The sequence below is a fragment of the Poromitra crassiceps genome (assembly GCF_964638095.1).
Source record: "Poromitra crassiceps genome assembly, chromosome: 2".
NCBI classification, from domain to species: domain Eukaryota; kingdom Metazoa; phylum Chordata; class Actinopteri; order Beryciformes; family Melamphaidae; genus Poromitra; species Poromitra crassiceps.
Genome location: NC_139624.1, coordinates 98,397,239 through 98,418,583, shown reverse-complemented (window position 1 = coordinate 98,418,583; position 21,345 = coordinate 98,397,239). Strand labels below are relative to the sequence as shown.

Genomic DNA, 21,345 nt, shown 5'->3' with positions numbered 1-21,345 from the left:
CCAACATTTAACCTGTGGAATAGCCAATTAGCACATTTAAACAATTACCATGAATGATTAAGGGTAATTGTTTGAACATGCTTGCCGATAGTTTGGCTGGCTAAATTTAAGGCAAGCAGTTTATGTTCAATCATCACAAGATGAATATCATTACTAAAACTCAATTAGTATTTTTTTTTGCACTGAAATGGTGTCAATGAGAATTCTTAATAAGCAGCAGAAAAAGTACGCAGTGGTTAGAGTAGCCTATTGTAATAAACCTGGTTTGTTGTATTGTCAAGATAGCGTAATGCTGCCACCACCTTTTTTTACCCGGTCTGGTCCGGTGTCAGATGAAGAGAATGCAAGCGGGAAACAGATAACGGTACAATAATATAGTTTTTATTAAGGCACTAATTAATTAAAACACCCCAACAAAAGTCCCCACCCAGAGGTCAACTCTCAGTAAGCCCAGCGGCCCCCCTTCCTCCCAATAGCCAGTACTGCCCGTGAGTTAAGATGACACAGCCCATCAGAACACTGCACACAGTACAAAGCACGGCAACCCACTGCACATTATAGAACCGTATAAAAATGTAGGGCCATCAACAAGGAGCACAGCAAACCACTGCACACTAATAAAACAGTATCAAAAAGAGTATGGCAATCAAGAAGGAACACAGCAAACCACTGCACACAATAAAACAGTATCAAAAAGAGTATGGCAATCAACAAGGAGCACAGCAAACCCCTGCACGCAATTTAAGCAGGACCACTCAAAACTATGGGCTGGCTCTAACCCACGTTCACTAATACTGGGAGGCAGAGAACCCCTCTAGCTACCAGCGTTGCCTCTAAATGAGCTCCCGCTGGAATGACATGAGCAGAAATGAATAAGCAAATAAACAATTAACCAAACCAACAAATAAACAAAGCAAACAAACAAAACAACATTTAACCAAACCAACAAATAAACAAAGCAAACAAACAAAACAACATTTGAACATTAAAGTCTTGGGTGAATTAAAACTTAGCTCGCCCTGGGCTGACAAGACCCCCCCGTGGGGATCGAACATGGGACTGTCCAGTAGAGAAGCTCGCTGCTGTAGCCGTGTAGAAACGGGACGGCTTGTGGTGGAATGGCGTGCGGAGGCGTACCAGCTATAGCGCTGCCGGTGTGAGTGGCCCTAGTTCCCAGTCCCTTTCTGTCTAAGGAGAGTCTGGCCTCTCCTCCCTATCAGGGGACTGAAACACTTGCCTGTCTGCTGTCTTCACTGCCGGCAACACTGTAAGTTGCGAACAGCACCCTCCCCCCAGGAATGCTCCAGCCTCAATGACTGCCACGGGCAGTTCAGTTCAGTCTCACGCAACAGGACGCCCGCATACTGTCTGTCTTTATTGTCTCGGCGTTTTCTCCCCCCCCACCCAACACAGGTGAGAGTCATCAGCGCAATCAGTTCTCCCGGTACGTGAGGGCTCCTCCCCGCTAATGTCTGCACCGAGAGAGAGTCCCTCCCCCGCATTTCATCACACTCCTTCCTCCCCTGGCGGAGAGAACTCGTCCTCGAGTTAGGATGAAAAATCATAGTCACGTGACCACCCGGGTGCCCTCCTCTCCCGCACAGGACGCCCTCCCGGTGGAGTCCGGCCTGGCCCATAGTGTGGCTCCAGGGCAGGCGTAGCACAATCCGGTGGCAAAGGTTGCCGCTGCCGGAGGGTATCAGGCAGGCTCCCGTCTCTGCTCCGGCCTGGAACCCCAACCAGCGGCGTTGGCGATTCAGGTACACGGCCAGCCCGGGCCGATGATGGCCTCCTCTGCGCTGTAGACTGCAGGACAGGTGTAGCACCATCTAGTGGCAAAGGTTGCCGCTGCCGGAGGGTATCAGGCGCGCTCCCGTCTCTGCTCCGGTCTGGAACCCCAACCAGCGGCGTTGGCGGTTCAGGTACACGGCCAGCCTGGCCCGGTGATGGCCTCCTCTGCGCTGCAGACTGCAGGACAGGTGTAGCACCATCTGGCAAGGGTGGCCGCTGCTGCCAGGGGTCACCGTTTTGGCCTTGGCATGGGACACCCTCTGGCTGTATTAACGGGGCTGATACACCATCGTCCTGGGCAGATAACGGTACTGGACAGGGGGACAAATAGGGTTTAAGACGATTGAAATGTAACACAGTCTCTGTCCCCCCTCCTACTGGTGCCACACGATATAAAACTTCTGTGACCCTCTCTACTATCTTATAGGGGCCCTTAAACCGCCTCTGAAGCTTGGGACACAATCCTCTTCTCCTAGCCTTGTTTAAGACCCACACAAACTCGCCCTCAGAGTAATACTGAAACTTCACTCTGAAATCAAAGTTGGTCTTTTGTTGACTAGTGGCCTTAGCCTGATGCTTCTTCACCGCTTCCACTACAGTGGACAATGTCTCCACTAAATGACTGACATATGCGCTTACTGAAGGAAATGCCTCCCCAGCCCCCACATTCAGCATGATGTCCACTGGGAGGACCATCTCTTGTCCAAACAGTACCTTATATGGTGTAAAACCTGTACTCGCATGTACACTGCTGCGATATGCCATCATTACATATGGCAACAAGGTGTCCCAATTAGACTGGTTCTCTTCCACAAAGAGGGACAACATGGACAGCAATGTGCGGTTAAATCGCTCAATGAGACCATCTGACTGAGGATGGTACGGGGACGTTCTTGTTTTGTGAATGTTTAACAGGTGACATAATTCCCTGAACAGAGTGGACTCAAAATTCCGCCCCTGGTCAGAATGAATGGTACGTGGGGCCCCAAACCTGCAAACCCACTGCTCCACTAGCACCTTTGCAATGGTGTAGGCCTCCTGATTGGGCAGGGGGAATGATTCTGTCCATTTTGAGAAATAGTCTCCTATGACCAAAATATATTTATTTTTGCCAACAGTCTCTGGCAAAGGGCCCAAAATGTCAAGGGCCACCCTTTCATATGGTCTGGATACAATTGATGTTTGGAGTGGAGCACAAGGAAGACGACCATGCATTTTTCTAGAGGCACAATCTGTACATTGCCTGCACCACTGTTTCACATCACCAAACCAGCCCAGCCAGTAAAAACGGTCCTTAACCTTTCCCTGTAACTTCTGTATGCCTAAGTGGCCACCAGTAGGGGAATTATGAAGCTGAGCTAAAACTTTAGGGACTAGAGCACGGGGAAGGATAATCTGGACCTGCGATGCCGCATCTGAGTTTGCGGGGGGGACCCTCACCAAACGTGAATCCCTCATCTGCAATTGCGCCCACACTGGAGAATACTTCTGCAGAACAGAATCTTCCGGGAGGGCCAGACCCCTCTTTTTATGGTGAATCAACTGCTGCAATTCAACATCCTCACTCTGGGCTTTTGCTATTTCATCAGCAGACTCCTGACCTGCCTGTATTCCAGACCCCTCCTCCTGCACAGCACACACTCTAGAATTTTGGAGAGACTGCCCCCCAGTGGAAACTCCTGTCCACCTGACCCCCGGGGCTTTATCGACAAAAGCCGGTAATCTAGAAAGTGCGTCTGCATTGGCATGTGTTTTTCCTGGCCTATGGACTATTTTATATTGGAAATTAGCCAGCTGCTCCACCCACCTAGCCAGCTGACCTTCCAAGCCCTGGAAATTGTGCAGCCACCTGAGAGAGTTGTGGTCAGTACGCAGCATGAACTCTTTCCCCAACAAGTAGTGCTTAAAGTATTTTGTGTATGTCACCATACTTAGCAACTCCTTCTTAGTGGTGGCGTACTTCCTTTCCTCCTTTATTAGAGCTCTGCTTGCATATGCTACCACACATTCACCACCATTACACTCCTGTGACAGCACTGCACCGATGCCTACATCGCTTGCATCCGTGTCCAAAATAAAAGGCTTAGTAGGGTCAGGGTAGGCTAGCACTGGGGAAGATATTAGCCTGGATTTCAGCTGCTCGAAAGCCTTTTGGCAAGCTTCTGACCACTTAAAATGTTTACCCTTCTCAGTCAGCTGATGTAGGGGGCGTGCTATCTCAGCAAAACCCTTTACAAAGCGTCTATAATAAGATGCTAGCCCTACAAAACTTCTCACCTCAGTTTGATTTTTTGGTGCGGGCCACTCTTTTACTACCTGCACTTTGGCTGGATCTGCTCCGACCCCCTCTGCTGAAATAATATGACCAAGGTATTGCACCTCAGCAGAAAACAGGTTGCACTTAGAGGGTTTGACCTTGAGATTGGCCTGACGTAACTTTAGCAACACTTCATCTAGGCGTGACAAATGCTCCATAAATGTGCGGCCGAACACAATGATATCGTCTAGATAGACCAAACAAGTGGTCCATTGTAAGTCGGCCAAAACCACATCCATGAGCCTCTGAAATGTGCTAGGTGCGTTACACAGGCCAAAACTCAACACATTGAACTCAAACAGCCCTTGACGAGTTACAAATGCTGTCTTATGTCTGTCATTGGGGTCAATCTCGACCTGCCAGTACCCACTGGCAAGGTCAAGCGTTGAAAACCAGCAAGCCCCATGCAGGCTGTCCAGGGCATCATCAATTCTGGGGAGGGGGTAGGCATCCTTTCTGGTGAGATCATTAAGCCTACGATAATCAACACAGAAACGAAGCCCCCCATCTCGCTTCCGCACAAGGACCACCGGGGCACCCCAGGGGCTACATGAGGGTTGAATAATACCGCTTGCTTGCATCTGTTTTATATGATCGGCACACTCTCCCTGTAAATGCAGAGGAACACGGCGGGGATGTAACTTAACAGGCTGGGCCTCCCCAGTATCAATTTTGTGCTTTGCAAAGGGGGTCCTCCCTAGATCTGTGTCACCTGTACTAAACACTGACAAATGTTTATACAACAGATCATAGACAGCTCTCTGTTCTGAAATCCCCAGCCCCCTCTGATCCAGCCCCAACTTTTTCACCAGGGAATCTACAGACCAGGAGGGTTTGGGGCCCCCATTCCCCTCCTCCAGGACTCCCCCCACCTCAATGTCTGTGTGTAAGGTCCCAACCTTCATGCCCTCCCTCAATAACAGCTCATCATCTGTACTGTTAATCACCCGGACTGGGACAACCCCCTGTTTTACCTGACAAACAACCCGGGCCACCAGGACATTGCAATGATCCGACAGTGATGACGAGGGTTCCAGCATACCTTCTATACACTGGCTGTATGGGCTTGTGACTACACCAGGGAGAATAGCCTCACTTCGGGGTGGGACTACAGTGTCCGATTGTATGACCACAATACGGGGCTTCACAGGATCTTCTTGGAACAGCAGAGGTAGGACTTTTCCCATCACGGTAAAGACTCTCTTCTTATAGTCAATGACTGCTCCATACTTAGACAAAAAATCGAAACCTAGTAGGATCTCGCAGGAGGGAACATCAGCCACTAGAAACTCTGCTACTAGTGCTAGTGAGTCAAACTGACAGACTGTCTGCCACACTCCTGTTATGCACATGCCCCCCCCATTAGCGGCGGACACATTTCCGGAATGCTCGGTCAGTTGACACGCCCCCTTTGTAATAGTCATCCACAATTTCTTGGGGATGACTGACCGATCCGCTCCACTATCCACTAGTACCAAGAAATCCATCCCCCCCACTTTGGCAGCAACATGGCTGCCCTTTCTATTAGTAGAGGCCACAGTCTGAGTCACAAATGAGGGGGCAGGCAATTGGCCTGCTGTACCCACCCCCTCTAGTTTCCCTGCACATAAGGGCAGTCACGACGCAGGTGTCTGTCACACCCACACTCCCAACAGGTACCAGTCTGGTTGCGAGGAATACGCCTGGGGATATCACTAGGGGGTGCCCCAGAGTCGACATTGGGGTTCCTATAGTAACTTGAGGAAAAACTAGGCGGGCCTGATGTCCTAGGAGGCATTTGGGGGTCCCTTGGAAAACTTGAGGAGAAACTGTGAGGGCCTGGTGTCCTAGGGGGCATCTGGGGGTTCCTGGGGAAACTTGAGGAGAAACGGGGAGAACCTGCTGTCTGAGAAGGCACTTGTAATACCTGTACTGCAGACTGTATAGACTTGACCTCCTGGCGTAAACCCTCTACTGCTCCTAATAAAGCCTCAAAACGTCCATCAGTTATATTAGTGCTTTCTGTGACCTCCCTTACTCTGGCATCAGGGACAGTGGGAGCTTGTTCCAGGCTCCTAAGGAGCTCCATTTCAACAGCCAAATGGATGGCAGACTCTAGTGTTTTAGGTTTTGCTGCCCGAAGGCTAATGCGGAAGTCTCCTGTCGTAAAATGGGTCACAAATTGATCTCTGGCCAACATGTCTTGGGTCTGGTCATCTACAGTGGGGTAAGCTTTAGCCACCAGTCTACGCAGAGCATTTCCAAACTCCTGAGCAGTCTCATTAGGCAACCTCCTCCTTTCTGAAAAAGCAACCCTACTCCACTCATCGCTATGACAAGGTTCCAGACATCTGGTCATAGCTACTTTCAGCCGGGCATAATTCCCTTTATTGTCAACAGAAATCCCATTATACATATCACGAGCATGCCCGGACAGCAACAGGGACATAAATTGGAGTTTCACAGGCTCACCCCAGTCATTGACATTAGCAGCTAGCTCGAATTGTTCCACCCAGTCAGACCAGTCCCGACCCACCCCAGTAAAAACGGCTGGCATAAACACTGGGCGAGAAATTGACCTGGCTGGCATTATCGGGGCAGCCATACTACCAGAACCTGAAGCTAAAGGGGGGTTTTCATTTATCAGCTGTGCACCCAGCTCTGCCAGCTGGGCCAAAACATTCTCTTCTTCGTCTGACATTTTTATTTTATCTGGATCCCACCGCTGCCACCAGTGTAATAAACCTGGTTTGTTGTATTGTCAAGATAGCGTAATGCTGCCACCACCTTTTTTTACCCGGTCTGGTCCGGTGTCAGATGAAGAGAATGCAAGCGGGAAACAGATAACGGTACAATAATATAGTTTTTATTAAGGCACTAATTAATTAAAACACCCCAACAAAAGTCCCCACCCAGAGGTCAACTCTCAGTAAGCCCAGCGGCCCCCCTTCCTCCCAATAGCCAGTACTGCCCGTGAGTTAAGATGACACAGCCCATCAGAACACTGCACACAGTACAAAGCACGGCAACCCACTGCACATTATAGAACCGTATAAAAATGTAGGGCCATCAACAAGGAGCACAGCAAACCACTGCACACTAATAAAACAGTATCAAAAAGAGTATGGCAATCAAGAAGGAACACAGCAAACCACTGCACACAATAAAACAGTATCAAAAAGAGTATGGCAATCAACAAGGAGCACAGCAAACCCCTGCACGCAATTTAAGCAGGACCACTCAAAACTATGGGCTGGCTCTAACCCACGTTCACTAATACTGGGAGGCAGAGAACCCCTCTAGCTACCAGCGTTGCCTCTAAATGAGCTCCCGCTGGAATGACATGAGCAGAAATGAATAAGCAAATAAACAATTAACCAAACCAACAAATAAACAAAGCAAACAAACAAAACAACATTTAACCAAACCAACAAATAAACAAAGCAAACAAACAAAACAACATTTGAACATTAAAGTCTTGGGTGAATTAAAACTTAGCTCGCCCTGGGCTGACAAGACCCCCCCGTGGGGATCGAACATGGGACTGTCCAGTAGAGAAGCTCGCTGCTGTAGCCGTGTAGAAACGGGACGGCTTGTGGTGGAATGGCGTGCGGAGGCGTACCAGCTATAGCGCTGCCGGTGTGAGTGGCCCTAGTTCCCAGTCCCTTTCTGTCTAAGGAGAGTCTGGCCTCTCCTCCCTATCAGGGGACTGAAACACTTGCCTGTCTGCTGTCTTCACTGCCGGCAACACTGTAAGTTGCGAACAGCACCCTCCCCCCAGGAATGCTCCAGCCTCAATGACTGCCACGGGCAGTTCAGTTCAGTCTCACGCAACAGGACGCCCGCATACTGTCTGTCTTTATTGTCTCGGCGTTTTCTCCCCCCCCACCCAACACAGGTGAGAGTCATCAGCGCAATCAGTTCTCCCGGTACGTGAGGGCTCCTCCCCGCTAATGTCTGCACCGAGAGAGAGTCCCTCCCCCGCATTTCATCACACTATTATGTTTGTGTGGTTGTTGTCCCAGGCAGGCGGGCGTTGTCAAATCAGCCAGACGAGCCAAGCCCACCGGACATGCGCAGTCTGCCTCTGAGCTGCGAGGAGAGGCGAGCCCAGTCTCTGGAGTGAGCAGGGAAACTAGCCATGAGCTAACAAGTAGCTAGCTAAAGTATTGTCATTTTGCCACATTATTCAGCCTTCGTCAAACGTTGTGCCAACTGACAAGGTGAGCATCTTTTTTATTTGACGCTAGTTCGTATTGTTTACATAATGTCAACGTTACCGTGGTTGCTGCTGGTCATGATTGGTCTCGTTTGGTCACTCCTCATCGCATCATTTAGCTAACGCTAGTTGTGATTAGCTGCTGGTTAACGCTAGCTGGCTTCCTAGCATCCTAGCTTGCTAGCGAAATAGCATCTGAGGCAGCCCAGCTGCTGAGTGTCAAACGATCGACGAAACATCTGTTGCCATGTATCAGATTTTTAGGCTTGGTTTTAGTAGTTTGCACCATGATCTTCGTCATGAACTTTGTTAATTGGCTAACTAGCGTTAGACAGGTTGTCTTGTTGTTGGCCATAACGTCTCTGTGGTCAGCTTAGCTAACCTTTAACGTTATAGTAAGTTGACTAAACAGCTGTCATGTCACCAGCTTGCTAAAAGGTTAACATGGTTATTAGTGTTTTGTACGTCATTCAATGTCTATATAGATGTCGATCCTGTCTGCTGTAAGGTGATTTGAGCCAGCTGTTAACCAGACCAGGTTATTGTGTTCTTGTCGTGACTGTTATCAACGCTAGCCAATAACATGACGCAGCAATGGTAATAGGATTATTTGTAATGTGCAACTTCCCTATCCCCATAGCTCTCTGTAGGCCTTCAGTCAAGTAGTAGGCCTTGATATGTCAATAACCTCCCCCCCCCCCCAAACAAATCAAACTTTTGAATGTATTTTACTTCCCCTGCAAAATGTCTTTCACAGGTTTCTCCTGGCTGAGTCACTGAACTTTAGCTGCTGTGTCATATGTTGAAGCATGCTTATCCATATGCCACTGAACTTGCTTAAAATGCCATGAGTAGGACATTTTTCCAGTAATACAAGCTGCTCCTGTGAAATTATTTGTGATGACACATTCAAATGCCAAAATGTAAAGTACAAATTTGTTCCAGTATAAGCCCCAGTGATGTTATTCTGTTGGTTCAATATGGAACCTTTTTGCATACACATCTAAAAGAGTAGGGAGGAATACTAATGAAAAAGCTGATTAAAATGCAGTTCACATTCATCAATATATAATGCCAGTAGGCCAGTTACAGAAAATCTTAGTGCGATGGCAGTGTCTCTTAGTTATGCAATGTTGTCTATTCACCTTATTCACCACGCCCACTTTTTCTCTCTTCCGCGTTCGACGCAAACGTATTTGTTCTTCCGGTTCAGCGCTAGTTGGCGGTCATTTTGACTAGTTCACGCGGTGCGAGCCCTTTAAGACCAGTGCATCTATGGGTAATGCCTTCTGTGGCTAATATTAGCCGCTAGTTAGTTATGTTATATGGCAGTAAAATGCCACTGACTGACCAAATTGATTTTTGTTGTTTGTTGTTTATAACGTGGCTATATTCATAACGTTTTCTATCTCGGATGCGTTATTTCGAATCCCACATAGGTTACGCTGGTGCAAAACGTGTGGGTTTCAGGACGAAACAGTCTCGAGCCACTAACGTCATCTTTAGAGTACAATATTCCTGGAATGCAAATTTAACTAAACAGTTACATGTCCTCTGCATTCTACATAAAATTAAGATATTAGGGGTTGTTTTATTTTGTATGTTACATACTTATTGGCCAAGATAATGTTAGTTTATGGGGGAGTAATTCTGCAGCTTAGGAGGGGCGTGTGGGCGGCCATCTTGCCTGCGGGGTTTTTGGCAGCTTTTTGGCAAGTCTAAAAAATAAAGGTCGAACAAATAATCTACATTCAGTTCTAAAACGGAAATACTATTACGAAATGACGTAATGCCGAAGCATCCATGTGTGGGCAAAGAATAAGGTGAATAGATGACGATGGAATTTATGCCTATGGGACATAATGATAACCATGCAATGTACAGAAATGGAATGCCGATAAGGCCATCTTGTAATTTCCTTTCTCTTTTTTTTCCCACCAGGAATAATAACTCTGCCTCTCACTCCAGCTGGGATCTGTGCTACAATTTACTGTCTTCATTTCACAATCCTCCTTTTCCTCTTCCAACTCCTCCACCTTGACATTTCTTCCTCTCACGTGTGGACCAGTCGGTGCGTCGAGCCATGGCAGCTGCAAAGCCAAAAGGACAGAACTCTCTAGCCCTTCACAAAGTGATTATGGTGGGCAGTGGGGGAGTGGGGAAGTCGGCCCTCACTCTCCAGTTCATGTATGATGAGGTGAGCGTGTGTGCGTGTGTGTGTGTGTGTGTGTGTGCGCTTTCAATAATTGACATCGCAGTCAAGTCAAATGAATATGTGATTTGATTATGTTGTAAAACACAGAATAGACAGAGGCTCTTACTTTTGAGCTGTGCCATCTTTTCTCATTGGGATAATGGATGTGGAAGTTGACCAAGGTTGTTCACACACACTGTTTTTGTCTCGCCTGGTAAAAGTGTTTTGTCCTCCGGATCAGTTTGGCCCCGCCCCTAGCGATTGCCAGAAATCACAAAGTCCCTGGGCCAATCAGGGACTTGCCTCGTAGTTGACAACGTAACCGGGCAACCGGCTGGCAAAGCGGTAATGGTGGTTCCTGAAGCAATGAGCGGTAATGTTAAAATTATTAGATTAAACACAGCCATAAGTGCATTATTGCAGAAATAGACTCGATAACAATTCAACAAGAATGGATTGAACTTGGTGATGCTGATTGGCTGAAGGAGTTGTCTGTCAAGGCAAGTACCCACTGATGTCGCTGTGGACGGATTGGAGTCCAGACTTAAGCCTGGATTATGCTTGACGCTTTGGCCGGCCGCACGGAAATGAGAGACACGGAATCCTGACGAGGAAACGTGTGGTGCTTTTATACTCTGTGTGGGTTTCTGCAGGCGGAATTGAGCGCGAGTCTTGAAAACTCCACTTTAGCCGCGTCCGCGTAGTTACAAAATTCGGCATGCGCACGGCCGGTCGAAAACCGTCCGCACGGAGCCTTGCGGAGGGGCGTGTCTGCTGATTTGATGTCACTTTTCCACGCGGACACTCGCGTTCCTCGCTGATGCGGAAAGCATAATGAGACCTTTATCAGGATGCTTTTACCAGACTATTTTTGCCCTAATGATTAGTTTCTCATAATTTTTTCCCTTGACCTCCATAGTTTGTGGAAGACTATGAGCCCACCAAAGCAGACAGTTACAGGAAGAAAGTGGTGCTGGATGGAGAGGAGGTACAGATCGATATCCTCGACACAGCCGGACAAGAAGACTACGCAGCCATCCGGGATAACTACTTCCGCAGCGGCGAGGGCTTCCTCTGTGTGTTCTCCATCACAGAACTGGAATCATTTGCAGCAACGGTAGACTTCAGGTAAAGTTGGTTTTCGTGAAACGCCTACCCATGCCAGCCTGTTCTCCCCCTCCTAAAAACAATGTTTACCTGTGTTTTTGACATGTAGGAATGCCAAAAAGGCACGTCTATTTGTACACTTTGACTGGTTAAATATAAAAAAGAAATGGCAGGAAAAAGATGAAGTAGGTGCTTGGAGCTGGTCAATATGTGGGCAAACACATTCTTATTGGAGAATGGGTTTCTCAGTAACCAAAACAACTTGCAGGAGATGACCAGTGGGGGTTGGGGGTTGGGGGGGGGGGGGGGGGGGGAGGAAGTAATATACCCCCCCACCCCCCAAAGAAAAAAAAGGGGCACTCCGTTTGCACGTACAAAGCCGTTTTCCCACATGCGCTTTGTACCGCTAAATGACCGGAACGTGGTCTAATGCCTGCATGTGAGAAAGTCGTCGTGCCGGTATAAGCGCGGCCCCGTCGTCGCGGTGATTTCACCAGTTTCGAGCCAGTCAGAAGAGCGGTATGCCGCGATAGGCACAGAAGTGAGAAAGGGGTCCAGTCATTTTCCGTGACACCGGTCCTTCTCTCATCATGGGCGAGGTGTACACACGTTGCTTAACGTTCACTTCCAGCTTGCATCATCTACCGTAAATTCCGGACTATAAGCCGCGGCTTTTTTCCCGTTTTTTGGCCTTTTTTGCCCCCTGCGGCTTATATAACGGTGCGTCTTATCTATGGATTTTTTCCAAAAAAAAAAAAAAATCTCTCTTTTTTAGCACTCTTTCTAACTATAAATCCACTTCTGTTTTAATTTCCTCTCTTGCCCTCTTTTAACAACATAACATAACATAACATAACACAACACAGGTAAGCAGAAAGAAAAAGACGAAGCAATCACGCCATGAATGAGGAAATGACTCACCTGCTGGAGGCTGGAGATACACCGCTTGGGCTAAACTTTTACTCCGTGAAACACTATCGATTAAGTCCGACATCGCTCAGAGGTTTTGAGCAGCTTGAAAACAAGTTTGAAAACGTGCAGAAGTCCATCCACTCACTCACTAAAGAAAATAATGCAACCGTGAAGAGTTTCACTCGTGTCCAGCCATCTGGCCGAGTTAGAGCCGAAGTCCCGAACACAGTGAGAAAACCTCCCGAAGCTGCTGCTGCAGCGGGGTGCATATTGTCCGGCCAGCCGACCGAGAGGCATGCGAGCCGGGCACTATTAAACAGTTGGGGTGTGTGAGGTGGCTGGCTGTGGAGGTGGCGGTTTCTCCTCCTCCTCCTTTCTCCCGCACACCGGGCGCCTCGGCCACGTCCAGACCCCGGCCTGCCACCGAGGGCCATCTTCATCTGCCTACTCCGCTGGCCCGACCGTCAACTCATCCTCCAGGCTGCGGGGAAGAAGCAGCTTTTTCGCTTTTTCGTCCGGCAGGACCTCTCCGCGTTGGTGCAACAGAAACGCGCAACATACAACAGCATCATCGAGTCAATGGATATCGCTTTGGCGTACTGTACCCAGCGAGACTCGTCATAACCAGACCGGACTATCTTTAGCACTCTTTCTAACTATAAATCCACTTCTGTTTTAATTTCCTCTCTTGCCCTCTTTTCACCACACCGCGGACACTGTGTGCCCAGCGGCGGAACAAGAGCTCAAAGTGAAACTGCCGAATATCTTTTGAGTTGGACTGGTCAATAGTACTGTGAGTAACTAAAATAAAAAAATAAAAAACGGAATTCTCTCTTCTTTAGCACTCTTTCTAACTATAAATCCACTTCTGTTTTAATTTCCTCTCTTGCCCTCTTTTCACCACACCGCGGACACTGTGTGCACTGTAAAAAAAACAAAAAATACCACAATGTGTGATTTTGTCTGGGGATTAGTGACCTGACTTTTGTTTTGTTGAAATGTTAATAAATGGGAGCTTCCCCAAACAGCCATCGATCCCGACAATCCCCTCTGTGCACGAAGCCTTACATATGGTAATTAAACATCAAAACACCCGCGGCTTATAGACCGGTGCGGCTTATAGAAGAAAAAAATAGTCACCTTTGAAGGTGCGGCTTATAGACCGGTGCGTCTTATAGTCCGGAATTTACGGTAGTCATTCGCGCACATCAAAGCAAACTACTTCCACATTTCGCTTCGTGCATTTCGTCGCTGTGCAATGAAAGCCACTTATCTCCAAATCGCCAACTTTTCAGGAAATGAAAAAAAACCCGTGCTCTTAAAATACTGAACACCACGTTGTCATATTTGACACATGTCTTCATTGTAGACAGTTTATCGCTGAATGTGTCATTACATTATTAATATCTTACCTGAATAAGCTCAAATGCTGTTACAGGATTATCACACCGAGTCTGGAGCACTTTCTGCTGGCCAGACAGCAGCGTGTGGGAGCCTGCCTTTTAGAGCGCGAGCACGAGCCGCTGTGCTCCAGGCAGCGGGAACGCGCGGGCGGAGCTCTTCACTCTGCCAAGCCGGGGAGAGTGGCTCTGTCATGGGTTGAGCAGTCCCGGAGTAACGTGACATTATTCTTGTCAGAAACAACTTCGATTTGCATACTTTAAATGAGTTTGCAGCCCAAGGACAACCCGAAAACACCTTATTGATCTAAACCCGACCCCCCAAATAAGCTCCCCCCTCCCCCGCCCCCCAACATACAGGCAATTTAGCTCCTAGATTCCCACATGCCCGCGCTGAGGTGTGAAGGGAAATTCCGGGAAATGTCCGATATTGACTTACAGGTAATTTTCAGGTACGCATGTGGGAAAACGGCTAAAGAGTAACTGCATTCCATTTGCCTTGGAACTTAAAAATTCCAGCTGAGAATGACGTCACACCCTAGATGTCCGTGTTCCAGTGAAACAGTCGCAAAACCAGCCAGGGTTCGCTCTAGCCATTGTTAGCAATAACGGTTGATAACAATGCATTACGTGGTATTTTGCACATACAAACACCGTAGCAACATGTCCACAGACGTTAGAAAGTACTGTGTTCACAACCGATTCAATGAGACACAAATAAGGAAGACAGAAGTGCTAATAAACAATGCATTACAGCCATAGATCTTCTATTACAGATGGTTCACCGCAGACTCCGCCAATTCTAACAACTGGTAGCAGCAAGTCTCTTAAATGCAAATGGTCACATGGTCACCTCTCTCCAAGTCTCGTTATTTTCCCCCCTCCGCCCCCACTTGTTTTCTTCTTCAAGCAGGCTTTAAGCGAGGTTAGTGCTGACCTAGCAAGCTAACTTGAAATGGAGATTTTGAGTTCCCAAACTCCGCACAAACGACACATAAAAGCTGCCCGTTATTAGCTCATTACAGTTGAAACTAAGATATCCCAAAAATATATTTTTCTAGCCACAGATTTAGCTACTACATCAACAAACTTTGCATGTAGCTTTAGCTAATCGCTCCCTGCTAACATGAGTTCCTGTTGCCAAATCTCGCGAGAGTGTGTTGCTGAGATAGATACAGGTCTTGAACAAGTTTAATTTCCTCCTGATCTGTCTGTCTGAAAAAATATCTTAGTGGCCGTGTCTGTGGAAAGCCATGAGAAAAACCCATGTGCCAAAATGACAGGAAATTAGTTGAAGTTGGTTAGTTTTGCTTGAAATCCCATTGTCTTTGCTACAGCTTTCATTATTGTTGCTGCGTGACGTGCCATCTTGGATTTTGAGGTCGGAGTTTGTGAGGTTCTCCCGACTTTCAAAGTAGGAAATCCAAGTTCAGGTGATGTCACCGGGGGAGTGTTCCCGTCTGTCAACTGGGAAATTAGACGAGTTCCCATTGCAAATGGAACGCGGCATAAAAACCCTATATAGTAGTGGCTGTGGCTTCATATAAAATTACCGTTTACTATGGAGAGACTGCAATACAGGCTTTTTAGTCTTTGTACCTGCAAACAGAGTGCCTTGTTTTTTTATCGTTTAGATTTCTCCTACTTCTGCCACTTGTTTTGGCCACATAAAATAGCATTTGATTGAGATTAATTCAAATTAATTTACTTTTTGCACGCAGTGGTCCCATTAACTCATTGAGTGCCAGCCACTTTTGGAGAACGGACGCTCCCAGTGCCAGAGTTTCAGAGCGTTTTCAGTGATTTCTCGAGGCCCACAGAATATTGTGTGATATTACTATGTAAACCCCGAACACGCACAAAGAACGATGAGACTCTCTTCTATCATCTGCAAAAAAAAAGTTTATTGATATCATTTTCCGTTCTTTAGTTATCAGCCGGAGAAGATAGGTTGATTTTAGCAAAAACACACGTTTCAATTTAGAAGCTGAGATATTCCGCCTTTTGTGAAATGAAGCATTTCAAGCACATCATTGACTCTGAAGCTAATATTTTCTGATGTAATGACACCTCAAAAATAATTTCCTTCAATAAAACAGTGAAAACAAAGGAATTTTGTTTGGCCAAATAATATTTTTTAGCTGCAACCAGCAGCGCTGGCCCCTGCGTGCGCAGACCCTACACCTTCTTGCTGGTCTTGATTTACTGCTGGTGGGCATCAGATATTCTAGCTTGTTTGCCTGTCTCTCTGTCTATCGAGCCTGCTGCTGTCTGGGTCTGTGTTTACTGTCAATGGTTGTATACTGCCCTGCGTGCCCCACCCCCCTCCTCCTCCTCCGTGGGAGTGTCTCTGGGGCTCTGCTGCGTTTGCTCTGCGTTTGCTCTGTCTGCACTGAAAAGTGCGCTGCATCCCCCCGCTTTTTCACAGCGTGTCCCCGGCTCCCAGCTGAGAATAATGTAACTTTTCAGAAAGACGCTGGTGTTGGCAACTAAATCATATGGAGGGGCTATTGCAGCGGAGACGGAGGACCTCAATTGTGGCAGCAGATTGACTGCTGTTCACAGGCACAGCTAACGTTATGCTTCATGCAGATCGATGCGATTTCCGTTTCCCCATGACTTCTTCTCTCTTTTTTCCTCGCCTTTCTCTAATCTGGAGAGCACTGTCGCCACCTAATGGGTCCCTAAAATAGCATTTACACATTCAACATGCACCATACTTTCACAGGAGATGGATCTGGCTTTGATCCACGTCCCACCGTCAAAAAACGCAATTGACGACTTTAGTCGTCATTGGCACTCAACGTTACTATCCGAATTGACGACTAAAGTCGTCATTGGCACTCAATGAGTTAATTTGCACAATTCATGGATGAATGAGATTTCCTGTTTTGCAGGGAGCAGATCTTGCGAGTGAAGGAGGATGAGAACGTTCCCTTCCTCCTGGTCGGTAACAAGTCGGACTTGGAGGACCGGCGGCAGGTTAGCGCAGATGAGGCCAAGGCGCGTGCCGAGCAGTGGGGTGTGTGCTATGTGGAGACTTCTGCCAAAACCCGTGCCAATGTTGACAAGGTTAGTCTGCTTGGCTGAAGATAAGAGTTGACTTGAGCTCAAATGCAGAAATGTGAAACCGCTTTGTCAAAATTGAACACAACATTTTTTACAGGTGTTCTTTGACCTGATGAGAGAGATCCGGGCGAGGAAAATGGAGGACAGCAAAGAGAAAAATGGAAAGAAGAAGAGTAAAAGTTTGGCCAAGAGAATTAGAGAGAGATGCTGTATTTTATAGTGGCAGAAGAGAGCAGGATGACTGCTTGTGTACATATACATTTCTCAGACTTTTTTGCATTTATTTTGTGCCCAAACCTGTCCATGACTTTCTGTTCTGGTTCCCAGGACATCTGACCATGCATCAGGAATAGTAAGGTGGCACTTCATACACCATTTATAGCTCAATTTAACTTTTTATGTGCTGACACTCCAAATAACGATTGTACATTCTCTCTCTCTCCCTCTTTCTTTCTCTCTCGATCTCTCACTCAGTAATACATGGATGGTGTTTTAATTTAGGCCTAAGCTTGAGATGAGGCTAAAGCCCGGTGATGTTACAAAAACCCTTCATTGTAGAGTTCGATGTGTATGATACCTTCAGACGACTGTGCAGAAGTTAAACGGATAAGAGAAATGTAAAGCCAAGGTTTACGTGGGGGAAGATGTTGCAGGGCCCCAAATCCATAAGTCTAGTTCATCTTTTGGGGGGGGGAATTGTAAGTTAATATTAGACTCAGCAGTGTAATGTCAACCCATAATGCTTTGAGTGCCACCCAGGAAGCTTACAGTACTTTGCACTGGTGAATCTTGATAAGCATTTTGAATTGAAACATAATTGTATAATTTAAGCCAGGGCTGGAAATTTGACACCATTCCTATTTGTTGTTTTACACATCAATTTTATTGTGTGTTAGGATATGAACAACACACTTTTATTGTGAATTCAAGCTGTTCTTTATTTTGTCTCTTCCACTAGGATATCAACCAGTGTAAGATAAGCGCACTAATGTTTCTTTGAGTCACCCTTTTTGAGTCCTTCTCAATTTGCACAAGCTGCGTTTATCGTTGCCCTTAAATCTGCGAGGGATCATGCAACACTTGAAATATTTCATTCTAACATTTCAAAAGTTTTACCTCACTTGGTTAAATATTTTCATTGCTTTTTGTCAAAGGAATCCCTGGTGCTCTTAAAAAATGTGATTCCATAACACTAAATCCTTCGCATCTGCCGACTCTTCGCTGCCGAGAGAGAGAGAACGGAGCGAGTTCAAACTCCAGTCCACACAAGTCTATTCGGGCTTATTGTGAGTGGAGACTGTATCTTTAGATGAAATGACGAAGAAAAGCAATGCATCTCGGAATAGATCATGATTCCGGTAATTTAAGAAAATATGTTTTTTCTCCCAATTTTATTTTCAATGGCTCAGACCGTTAATCACTAACCTTGCATGCCCCCTTTTTATTTAAGTGTTTTTTTTATGGGGATTGAAGTGGGAATAATTTAATGGGTAGATTCATTTTGGAGCAAAAATGATAGATGGATATGGGCGATATCAAAGTAAAAGTAAGGTGGTTGCTGTATAATGTGGTTGTACTTAATCACCAAAGAAAAATGCTATATAGTGCAAAAGACTGCCCACTTTGCCAACATAGCATAGTTAAGGCGGATGACATCTCACTCTATTTAACTTGAAGAGTGCACTACAATGCATCTTTTTAGTGCAACCCAGGACTTTGTCTAAAAGCTGTCCTTTCCTCTAGATTGATGATGGCAGTGGAAGTCAATAGAAGCGAAAGGATTTAATTCTCAATGCAGCCTGGGAATGAATACAGAGGGCTTTAGTTATTCTTGTACAGTGTCTAGCTCACTATTGCCGCTCTGTCCATTGTGAATGTGAATAACCTCCCCTTCTCATCCCAGTTGTCTGTGCTCTTAGATTGCCAATGATATGCACATTTCAGAGGTCACTGACATAATGCTTTGTTAATGCTTTGTTATACGTAACTGCAAAGTTGCCCTGTGTAATACCGCTGTAATAACACAACTTATTGAAATATCTGGTTGGTTTATTTGATCTTGCTGTCATGGTTGAGTGATTTTACAGTCAAGTGTGGCAATTAAAGCAACGTAAGAAATCTGCAAGATGAGAATGCAATACATGATTACAGCTTAAATACATAGACCAAAGCACACTGTGAAGTCTCCCTACATTCGTCATTAACTTTTGTGTGTGTGTGTGTCTGAGCCACTCATATAGCTGTCTTCACCACAGAAAACCCTTCAAATAATTAATTTTCATCGTTCCAGTAGTTTTAAAACCCATCACAAAAAAATATCTTCATCAAAGAGTTGCCTTGTACTCTTTTTTGTTTTTTTTTGTTCATTGCTCTAGGGTGAATGTGGTGCATACTGCCAAGGGCAAAAGTCCACATTTCAAAGTCCATTTACTTTACGTAGGATTTCTTCAACCAATAGGATGCAAAACACTGTAGACTATGCAAAAATTATTTCTAAGTCTGTGACACTGTTTTTGTATCCTTTTGAGTGTAGAAGCACTTAAACCTGAATGCCGGTAATTTGTCAACAGCATAGAAAACGACATTATTCAAAGATTGTTATGAGCCACGTTTGAATATACTTCAATCAACATATTTTAAACTGTTGCATTGATTCTTTGAACTGATACGTTAACAGTTTTTGTCAAATATAATTCAAGGTCTTAATTGCACTCCCCGACACTACAAAATGATATGAATTCAAAGGAATGTTTCATGGCATTTCTGCTTCATTAAATAGCACACAGTGAGAGCGAGAAAGTGTTTAGAGGTGGGAGAATGAGAGGTGGTTTGATATATGACAGGTTGTGACTGAGCCGGACTCGAACCCGCAATGTCATGTATACATGATGGCCTGTGCGGAATCAACAGAATGCACAATTGTAGACAAGTTCAGAAAGTTGTTTGGTTTAATATATTTTAAGGGCTAACCTACAGTACACCATGATTTAAATGGCTGGAAGTAAAAATGGCAAAAATGAGATACAGTGTGAGAAGAGTCTTGTATGGTATAGCATACCTTGCCTAGCTTAAGGATATTCGATGAATACTATGTGTGTGTGAATTTTTGAGTGTTGAGGCTATATTCATGGTGACCGCCATGGTTCTTGCTTATTCTAACACCGGCTTAACTCTAATTCTTGTTCTAATATGTATTATTTAGCAATCACACAAATTTACTATTCAGAATCATCCTACTTTTTCTTTCTTTCCATGTGTAGGTTATGGACTTGATGGCCCAAATGTTTGCAGCAGGATTAAATGTGTGATATTTAAAGAGTTGTCAGCAACAATTTGTGATGTTTGTGTGAGCCATGAGCACACTTTCTTATTTTTGTTTTCTTTGGGGGTATTCTTGTTTTACCTTTTTATGTAAACACCCTCAGAATAAAATAGATATCTATGTCTGATTGGATGGTTGTATGTATGCCATCAGTTACATTTATTTCCTTCATGTTTACTTATTTTAAACGTAACCACTAATGTAGCCTAACTATTTGTGACTGCAAGAAATTAAACATACATTTCAATTCATTTTTGTGAGCTATTTGGAAATGAAATCAAATAAAGTTGATACTACTAATAACATTTTCTAAAGCTATTCAAATAGTCCTTATGTTAAGAGTTGTGTCTCAACTTAAAGGAACGGTTAAAGAAAAAGCTGTCATCTACTCCCCCTCATGCCAGTTGAAACGCAGGTGAAATTTGTCCATATAACAGAGAGGTTGGCAGCACAGCTAGAGAGAAATCCAGTCACCATTGACTTCAGTACAGCACAACTGATGACTGGTGACTGCTTTTCCCTTGAGTTGTGCTGGCAACCTAGTGGGGAAGTTAAGCATAACAATTGTGCATCTTGCAATAAAAGCATATAATTTGGTACACTTATAGCCAAAGGCATTCCAAAAACAGTTTGATATGGGGGCATCATGAATTTGGAGGGTGCCCATCTTTTGTGGCCAGACTGGCAGCATATGGAAAGTGTAACTGCAATAAAGTTATGGAGACTAGTCTGATCTCTGATATGGATGATCTTGTTGTCAAATCATACATTTCTTCTGATGAGGAATTCAAATTTGGAACTTCAGAATTGCTCAGAAGCTTCCTTCTATCTCACAATTCAAGACTCAAAATAAGTGATTGCCATAAATGCCCAAACCTAACCTCTTGAATTTTGAGATAGAAGGAAGCTTCTGCTGTAGTGTGCTTGTAGCTGAATAGGCTTTATTAAGGTCCTGGAGTTTTTAATAATATATATTTTTTTTTTTCAGAAGTTGGGGTCTTGTTTTTTTTAGTGATATTGCACTTTCTAGAAACA

At 45.4% G+C, this 21,345-nt stretch overlaps 1 protein-coding gene across 1 annotated transcript; it reads left to right on the top strand.

Moving 5' to 3' along the window:
• Nucleotides 1-8,175: 8,175 nt before the first annotated feature.
• ralaa (v-ral simian leukemia viral oncogene homolog Aa (ras related)) lies at nt 8,176-20,565 on the top strand. Its single transcript, XM_083632172.1, has 5 exons — nt 8,176-8,310; nt 10,248-10,503; nt 11,420-11,628; nt 16,817-16,991; nt 17,086-20,565. The coding sequence occupies exons 2-5, from the start codon at nt 10,390-10,392 to the stop codon at nt 17,206-17,208; spliced, it is 621 nt and encodes a 206-aa protein (XP_083488298.1). The 5' UTR covers nt 8,176-8,310; nt 10,248-10,389; the 3' UTR covers nt 17,209-20,565.
• Nucleotides 20,566-21,345: the final 780 nt, after the last annotated feature.

What these genes read in the sequence shown, in the direction of transcription:
- ralaa (XM_083632172.1), top strand. Translation starts at nt 10,390, where the DNA reads ATGGCAGCTGCAAAGCCAAAAGGACAGAACTCTCTAGCCCTTCACAAA. An exon ending in GCAGCAACGGTAGACTTCAG is followed by an intron (nt 11,629 to 16,816) that starts GTAAAGTTGGTT and finishes CCTGTTTTGCAG; the next exon opens with GGAGCAGATCTTGCGAGTGA. An exon ending in CCCGTGCCAATGTTGACAAG is followed by an intron (nt 16,992 to 17,085) that starts GTTAGTCTGCTT and finishes CATTTTTTACAG; the next exon opens with GTGTTCTTTGACCTGATGAG.